We start from the raw sequence: 9,248 nt of genomic DNA on the forward strand, positions 1-9,248 counted from the left end.
ACACACACACACGTGGCACCCCCTGTCTGATCGCATTGCTCCCACTCCCCTCCAGCCCCTTGTAGGCTGGAATTCTGCCAGCTTAACAGGGGAAACCTGCAGTTTCCCACGTTTTTCTCCTTTAAAGGAGAAAATCCATGATTGTCCATGTTTTTCTGTGATTGTTTGTGACCCAGTCATATATTCTTGTGACCCAGTTTTGGCTTGTGACCCACGGGTTGAGAAATGCTGCTCTAGACTAGAGCTCTCTGGTGCTCCCAGATAGCCAAGAGAGGAAAACATGGGACCAGTAGGAAGCAAACAAGGCAAAGAGTATGTGGACCAATGAAAGAGAGCCTGGCCTGGAAGGAAGTAGACCCTGGATTCTAGCCTGGACCCTTGCTTCTGATGAGTGAACCTACTGCACTACACTGCAGCTATCCAACCAAGGAGTAGTAAATGTAAGAAACAGTGGTATGGTGGTTAGAGCACTATGCTGAGAAGTCAGTGGGTGCGTTTACACATGCGCTTTACTGCACAGTAAATTAATTTCCTGCACAGTAAAGCATCACCATCTACATGTGTGAGGCAACGAGGCCAGTGTAGACTAATTTACGAAGTTGTCAGACAGTCCCATGAGACACAAGTGCTATTCAACAGCGAAGTAAATTACTGTGCTTAAAGGCATGTGTAAACGCTGATGTCTGGGTTACTTTACTCCAGCTCAAATTGCACCAGAGTTTATTCAGTTGCATTAATTGCACGTGTAGACGTGCCCAGAAATATGCGGATTTAAACCCATTCTGGGTTAAGGAGACCTGGAACACGGGCCTCCAGCTTCCTCGGCGAGTGCCCCAACCACCTACCTATTGAAGGAGGTTGTCCTCCCTTCTCATCATTTTCCAGAACTTGCATATATAAGTGTAGGTTGACACATCCATATGCAAGTTCTGCCAGCACATGATAGCCAACTCTTTTGTCACCCCATTCTGAGTTTCTTGTATAGCTGGCATGCCAAGGGTATGCTTATCACTCTTGGGAAGAAGCAAGTACTGTTTTGAAACACAGATAGGGTAGGATTTTGAAAAGTGCCTCTGTGATGTGTCAAATCTCATTAGCTTCCTATGTTACTTAAGTGGCTTTGAAAATCTACCATTAGTCCTAAACCCTGCAGCCAGCACTCGTGTGTGCAATTCATTTTACTGGGGAACTCTGCCCAAACAATGAAAGGAAGAACTATCCCTCCTCTACAGGCCTCAAACAGCTGCAAACTTTATTTACATACAGCAGGGACAGAAATGGGAAAAGGACAGACCAGAATATTTGCATATTTGAGGTTTGCCCCAGGCAAGTTATACACTACAAAAAGCAAAGACTATAGCTGCATGGTTTCCAGGTATTCTGATAACTACAATGACAGTAATCACACTTCCTTTAATTTATTGTTCTGACCTAATTTGCATAATGAAATGTGAAATTACTTATTTTGTTATAAAAATAAAAGACACTCACACTTTGTCAATGTATGGGAAAAAGAGGAGATATGACATAATAAGGTATGTACTTAGGGAAACAAATTAAAATTAATTAAAAAATACATCATTCTTAAAAGAAAAACCTACTTGTTTCCTCATACAGCAGTCTTCATTAGACCTAGCTGAAATGATCACAGTAGTTGCCATGAAGATTTCCAGTAGAATCAACAGAATCAAATTGAAATTTATCTGCCAACAGAATACCACATGCAACTGGATTAAATAAACAATACCCATGTCTATAAAATTAAAGCAAACTGTTGAAACTGACCTTCCTCACTGTTTAGACCTAGGCATCTTGTGACCTTTAACACACTGCACAATTACATATGGAGGTAAATAGCAATGAATGTTATTGTGGTAGCAATAATGAGCAATGGTGGGCATTAACGAACACTTTAGGACTCTCCACCTCAAGCTCAGTAACAACCAGTATGCTGTATACATCAGTGCATACTCCCCTACACTTGATGATGAAGAAGTCAACAAGGAACAGTTCTACTGTGCTCTTGAGACAGTCCTGACAGCCACTGCCAAGGAAGACAAGCTCATCCTCATGGGTGACTTCAGTGCAGGAGTTGGGCAACACTCTAAACTCTGGAGTGGCATCATTGGGAAAGAGGGGGTGGGGAAAGTCAACTCCAATGGTATCCGCCTCCTCAGCAAATGTGAAGCACATGACTTGCTCATCATAAATACAATCTTCAGACAGAGTGACAAATATAAGACCACTTGGAAACATCCAGACTCCAAGCACTGGCACCTTCCTAACTATATTATTGTAAGAGCCCATGATCATACTGATGTCCATATCACCCAAGTGCACCCTGAGGTGCAAATGACTGCTGGATGGACCACCGTTTAGTCAGATCAATCATAGACATGTAGCTTGCACAACAACCCTGTAAATAACCAAAAGAAATGTGGAAGAGATTTAACATCAAGGCACTCCAAGACAAGTTAGATGCGAGGCTCTTCAGCAACGCTTTACTGAGAAGTTCTCTGACCTACCTGACAACATCAAGGACATCTAGGCACACTGGGAAGAGCTTAAGAACATTATTCACAAGGCATGTGCTGAATCACTAGGATACTCTATTTACCACCAAGATTGGTTCAATGAGAACAATGAGGAAATCCCACCATTTATATATCAAAAGAGAGTTGCGTTCTGCAGTTGGCAAAATGAACCCTCCAAAAACGAGAGGCTTACCACCTGCTCAAAGCTGAAGTTCAAAGGAGGCTACAGGGCATCAAGAACCAGTGGTGACAAGTGAAGGCCATGAAGATCCAGAGTTTCATTGACCAACATGATGTGAGAAGCTTCTTTCAAGCAATAAAAGCCATCCATGGGCCATGTTCCAATGGCCCAACTCACTTGCAATCCCAGCACAGCTCCACCCTTCTCATGGACAATGTATCCATCAAGCAATGGCTGTAAGGATCATTTCAAGACTCCACTCAACCATGAATTTGAGGTCTCAGCTGCCACCATTGAGTCCATCCCTCAACACCCAGTAATAGAACCTCTTGCTAATCCCACATCCTTCAAGGAAGTCTGGCAAGCCATCACTCAGACCAAGAACAATAAGGCACCATGACCAGATGGCATTCCTATGATATTCCTGCAGAGGTCTTCAAAGCTGGTGGACCAGCACTAGCACAAAAACTTCACCAACTTTCATCAAAATATGGGTTAATGAGGAAGTTCCACCTGACTTAAAGAATGGCAGCAGTGTGACCATCTTCAAGAAAGGGCACAAGTGAGTGTGTAGGAACTACCAAGGCATTGCCCTCCTCTCCATTGCCACGAAGATTCTTACTCACATCCTTCTTAATCACCTCCTCCCTCTTGCTGAAGATTGTCCTTCCAGAATCCCACTGTGGCTTTAGACCATTTCAGGGTACCACCAACATTTTTGTTTTTGTTGCATGACAGATGCAGGACAAATGTAGAGAGCAACACCAGGACCCGTTTACGGCATTCATTGACCTAACCAAGGCCTTTGACTCCATCAGTCGTGAAGCCTTATGGAAGGTGCTGACAACAATTTGGTTGTCCACTGAAGTTCAGTGTCCTCAGGCTACTCCATGACAGGATGATCACCACAGTCCTTTGCAATGGATCAAAGACAGACCCCTTTACCATCCCTACTGGTGTCAAGCAGGACTGTTTCATTGCCTCAACCTTTTTTTCTGTCTATCTTGCTGTGATTTTGATTCTCATCCATGACCACCTTCCTCCCAGAATTGAGACTGAATATCGAATGGACAGTCAGCTTTTCAACCTGTGGTGCCTTCACAGCAAAATGAAAATTACCAAGACTGGCATCACCAACTTTTAGTATACTGACAACTGTGTTATCCTTGGACACACTAAGACCAATCTGCAGTCCACCCTTGACCTTTTCTCAGGTGCCTATCATAGCCTAGGACTCTCCCTTAACTTTGGGAAGACCAAGCTGCTCCATAAACCTGCCCCAGCACAAGCTGCCCCTCCCTCTCCCAACAAGTTACTATTGGTGGAGAAACCCTGGAAAATGTTGAGCATTCCCCATACCTTGGCAGTCACCTCTCCCAGTCAGTCAGTCTTGATGCAGAAATCAAATATAGGATTCTCTGTCCCAGCGTATCCTTCAGAAAGCTGTTTTACCGTGTCTTTACTGACAAGGATCTGCAGATGGAAACTAAGATCCTGGTCTACAGTTCAGTGGTTATCCCCACTCTCCTCTGTGGATGCCATATCAAAGGCATCTTAAGCGCCTAGAATAGTTTCATCAGCATTGACTCAGGAAGATCCTTCACATTAGATGGAAAGACCACTGCACCAATGCTAGCATCCTCACTGCAGCTAACATAACCAACACTGAGGCAAAGATCATGAAACATCAACTCCACTGGGTTGGCTGCTGTGTGCAGATGGCTGATGCTCATCTCCTGAAGCAAGTACTCTTCTCTCAATTTAGTCATGGTAAGAGGACCCACAGAGGACAAAGGAAGTGCTACAAGGACACCCTGAAAACATACCTTAAGAAGGGTAGGATCAACCCTACAAATTGGGAAGTGCTGTCTGATAACAGGTCTCAAAGGAGCTGCACCATACATCAAGCTATAGTTCACTTCGAAGAGAACTATCTTGCTCGGGAAGCCGAGAAACGACAGAGGAGGAAGAAAAGTGCACAACATCCTGGCCAACAGTTGTGTCCCCCCCGCCCCCAAGGCAGCACTTGTCATTTTTGTGGAAAAACTTGCAGAGCACAGATTGGACTCCTCAGCCACCTTAAAACTCACCAGTAAACCCTCCCTCCCCCCACCTCCCCGACCCTGGGCAGATAACATCCTCGTATCAAGGGATAGCAGATAATGATGGTAGCTTCTAAGAAAAAGGGCAGCAGAATGAACAGCAGAACAACAAAAATACTGTTTGAATATGTATGAACTTCTCCACATTTTAAACAAAAGCAAATATGTTTTTCTCTCTGCATATTAGGTAAGAATACTGTAAAAAAAATAGAGCTATTTTTAAACTGAAAATTCTGGGAAAAAATCCTCCTCAGGGCCAAGTACAGACATTACACTTTCATTGGTATACGTAATCAAAAACTAGTTTATAACTGTGAAGAGAAAAGCCTTGGGGCCAGAAGAAACTCCAGGAAAGGGAATAATTCCCCTATACTCACCTTAAGTAAAGGAAGGATTGCTGCTGAAGCATGGAGCCCCACACCATGGTTCCAGCTCCCTTAGGATTGGTGGCTGAGGAACACAGAATAATTCTGGCCCCGGAGAGGGACAGTCTGGAGACGCCTCAGCATCCTGGGAGCAGAGATGCTGTGAGACTCTCCTGCCAGCACCTGCTTGCAGCTGTGGAAGCACAGAGAATCCTGGCAAGTAGCCCAGGTTGTCGGGAGGCCACTGACCAGGGAAGTGCCACTGTGGAAACAGTGGAGCTGCTCGCTCAGCTGAAGTCAGCTGAAGCCACTGCCAAGTAGGTGCTGGAGGGGCATAGAGGGGGATCCAGAGAACTGATCTCTGGAAAAGTAGAGGGCAGGCCTTGGAGTTCCTCCAAGGACTGGGCATTTTTTTCTATTTGTTTGTTTACAATTTAATTTGACTCACTGACTTTGGGCTGGGACACTAGGGCCACATGCTGCCCCCAACAAAATTCCTGTCTCCAAAACCACTCCTTGGCCCTGGTCTCAGGATGGTGAAATACAGATTGGTAGCAGGGGAAGAGGAACTCTCTGGAGAAGGGTCTTTCCCTCTTCTCCCTTCTGTGGCTGTTAACTGTTCATCAGCTGGGAACTGCTGAGGAGCACATAAAGCAGAGGAAGTTACCCTTCTCACACTCCCCTCAGTTTGATTACCAAGGCATCAACTCAGAGGGTTTAACCCAGTCCCTAGCTAGTGGGAAGTGTACTCCAGTCACTGTGACCTGGCTCAGTGTGCTTGCAGTCTGGTGCACGTGTAAACCGTGTGCCTGGGAGCTTCCCAGGGGCAGTGAACTGCAGAGCAGTAAGCAGAGTAGGCCTACTTAAGTGAGTAAATGCTGCAGTTTATTGCTGCACATTAATGGCTTGTGTAGATGTGCCCACTGGTATCTTAAAAAATTATTAACACGGACTTGCTTTGGAGGGGCTGGCTGGAGCACGAGGGTGTTTCAGCAGAGGGCTAGCCAAAAGGCAGCCCCCACACTGAAGCACCTGTGTGTCCTGGCCAGGTGGCTCAGTGTGTACACATGCGCTACTGTGTACAAAAAACTCATAAGTACAAGTCTCACCCTGCTTCAGAGTTCATTTGTTTAGTTCATCTCAATAGGGGCACATGTGTAGACACTGAGACTTTTACTGCGCAGTTAATTAGTCAACTGTGTAGTAAACATGCCAGTAATACTGAATAACTTCTGAAAAATACCAAACTTTCCTTGGAACATTTTGCTTAACATCAAAAATTGCTCCGAGTTAGAAAGAGATTTACATTTTTAGTTCTATAATCCCCTAATGAATGTCATACTAATGACTATTATTTTCCAGTGAAATCTGCATTAAACATATAATGAATCATAGAAGTATTTTTTTCTATTTATTAAACATAAGAAGAGTGCAAGAAGCCTTTTCTCCCATATACTACAGACTCTTTGTACATTACTAAAGGTAATATAATTGGCTTTGGGACAACCTCAACAAATTGGAGGATTGGACCAAAAGAAATTTCATGAAGTTCAATAAGGAAAAGTGCAAAGTCCTGCACATAGGACTGAACAATCCCAGGCATTAGTACAGGCTAAGCAGCAGCTCTGCAAAAAAGGACCTGGGGGTTACAGTGGGCAGTAAGCTGAATGAGCCAGCAGTGTGTCCTTGTTGCAAAGAAGGCTAATGGCATACTGGGCTGCATTGGTAGGACTGTTGCCAGCAGATCAAGGGAAGTGATTCTTCCCCTCTATTCAGCACTGGTGAAGCCACATCTCAAGGAATGTGTCCAGTTCTGGGCCCCCCACTACAGAAAGGTTGTGTACAAATTAGAGAGAATCCAGCTGAGGATAATGAAAATGGTTAGAGGGCTGGGGATCATGACTTCTGAGGAGAGACTGAGGGAACTGGGCTGAAGAAGAGACTGGGAGGGGATTTAATAGCAGCCTTCAACTACCTGAAGGGTGGTTCCAAAGAGGATGGAGCTAGACTATTCTCAGTGGTGGCATAGAACAAGGGGCAATGGGCTCAAGTTGCAGTAAGGGAAGTTTAAGTTAGATATTAGGAAGAACTTTCACACTAGGAGGGTACTAAAGCACTGGAATGGGTTACCCAGAGAGATTGTGGAATCTCTTTCCTTGGAGGTTTTTGAGACCTGACTAGACAAAGCCTTGGCTGGGATGATCTAGTCGGGGATGGTCCTGCTTTGAGCAGGGGACTGGACTAGATGACCTCCCGAGGTCCCTTCCAATCTTTATTTTCTATAATTGTATCCAGTATTAGGTGATCCTTAATGGTGCAGAGGAGCATGAACTAACCTGGCCTACAGTCAAATCCACAATCAAAAAAGCACCAAAATGTCTTAAAGTCAATTTTTAGCATTTTCCCAATGAGATGCATTCTACACTAAAGTCCTGAAGCTGAGGATCTTTGATGAAGAATTATAGAAAATACGTCTGCATTTAGATCTACTGGAAAAATATGAAAAAGCAATCAATGTGCCTTATGATTGTTATATTAGATTGCAGAAACTGGAAAAATGAAATTAAATCAGTTTGGGTAAAAATGTAACTCTCCCTAATTTTTTTTGTTTTGAAATTTATAACCGTAACAAATCAACAATTTTTTTTTTTGCTATACTTTGCATCAAAGCCACCAAAATGAAAAAGTGTTTTCAGTACCATTTACAGGATGCAATATTATGGTAATTCAGAATATTACACAACTTGAAACCTAGGCCCTAAGGCTAAAATTTTCAGACTTATACACTAAAATTACATAACATTCAGGGTTGCCAACTAGCTTTAAATTTATGGACAGTCAGTAAAAAGGCAGCCTAAAATTCCCTGTCCACAAAGTCCATAAAAGTAATCAGACCATCTGTAATACCTAAGAAACCCTAAGTTAATTTCAAGATCCATCATCTGAATGAAGCTACATTTAAGTGTCAATGCTGGACAAAGAGAGAGGATCAGCATCACCTGATATCTAAGCAGGAGTGCTTGAGCAAGGAGCTGAACTAGCTGACCTCCTGAGGTCCTGTTCAGCTCTACTTTTGTATGATCCTAAAAGCAATCAGAAAAACACTACACAAGGGTTAATTCAGCTTAGAGTTAGAGAAACTTCCATCAAGGTATAGTCATACAGGAAGGTCAAATTCATTAGTCTGGATTCCTGGATAACTACTGAAGGCATGAAACCATATGCATATATGTTTCCCCTCAATTTAGATGTACAACTTCACTCACATAAGTTTTTTTGATAATCTTCAATAACAGGACCGTCTTTCCTCTCTGAACAGGATCTTATTTTTCCCCAAAGACAAGATCTACCAGCACAACATTTTTTTTAGAACTAATAGATACTCCCTTCCCTCCCCCAAGAACCTCACCTACATAGATGAATGCTGTGGGGTGTAGGGCCAACATAGTGGCTTCTACATCCTCTTCCTGCCCAATATCCCAGCAACCACCATAGGGACTGCAGCAATTCTTCTGCATTATATGATTTCTGGGTGCCAATCATTCACTGACCCAAATTTTCCTATCTGGTTTGGCTCAGAAAATGACAATTTCTGCTAGATAATATATTCTGATAAATCCCATCATATGTAGATATATGGGACTAAATTAATCAATGTTGTAGTACTGCTGTCTGCAATGCAGTTACATTTGGGATGAATTTGGTAAATGCTGTTTTATGTAAAGATGATATAACAGAAAAGGAGATGTGGAATTAGCTGAAAATTATTTTCTTAACTTACATTTATTGCTGATGGATTGAGGACAAGTTTGCATCCAAACCAAATGAGACATGTTGTTGTAACAGCAAATGTAGAGACAAACATAATCTGAAAATTGGATATCTGCAAAACAGTTACAAAAAAAAAAAGAATACAGTAAAAGGGAAACAACAGTAGTGTAACTTGTGGGGGAGAGGAACAAACAAGATCCAAGCCCCAGTCAGCAACTTAGTGTCGGGGTGAATACCAGAAAATCCATGTCCTAGCATTAGCAACTGGCTGCACAGACACCATGCTGCTGCTGAA

The 9,248-nt window shown here is 43.1% G+C and overlaps 1 protein-coding gene across 5 annotated transcripts in view; it reads right to left on the reverse strand.

Annotated features, from left to right (window-relative positions):
- The window catches only part of MLC1 (megalencephalic leukoencephalopathy with subcortical cysts 1), a 45,371-nt gene that overhangs the window by 12,850 nt on the left and 23,273 nt on the right, over nucleotides 1–9,248 (reverse strand). For all 5 annotated transcript variants that reach the window (XM_006016505.3, XM_006016504.1, XM_025215391.1 and 2 more), the window contains exons 6-7: nucleotides 8,964–9,065; nucleotides 1,602–1,703 (exon numbers count right to left, since the gene is read on the reverse strand). In XM_006016505.3, coding sequence (XP_006016567.1) covers nucleotides 1,602–1,703; nucleotides 8,964–9,065 — 204 coding nt within the window. The remainder of the gene's footprint in view (nucleotides 1–1,601; nucleotides 1,704–8,963; nucleotides 9,066–9,248) is intronic.

Source organism: Alligator sinensis, unplaced genomic scaffold, assembly GCF_000455745.1.
Source record: "Alligator sinensis unplaced genomic scaffold, ASM45574v1 scaffold600_1, whole genome shotgun sequence".
NCBI classification, from domain to species: Eukaryota; Metazoa; Chordata; order Crocodylia; family Alligatoridae; genus Alligator; species Alligator sinensis.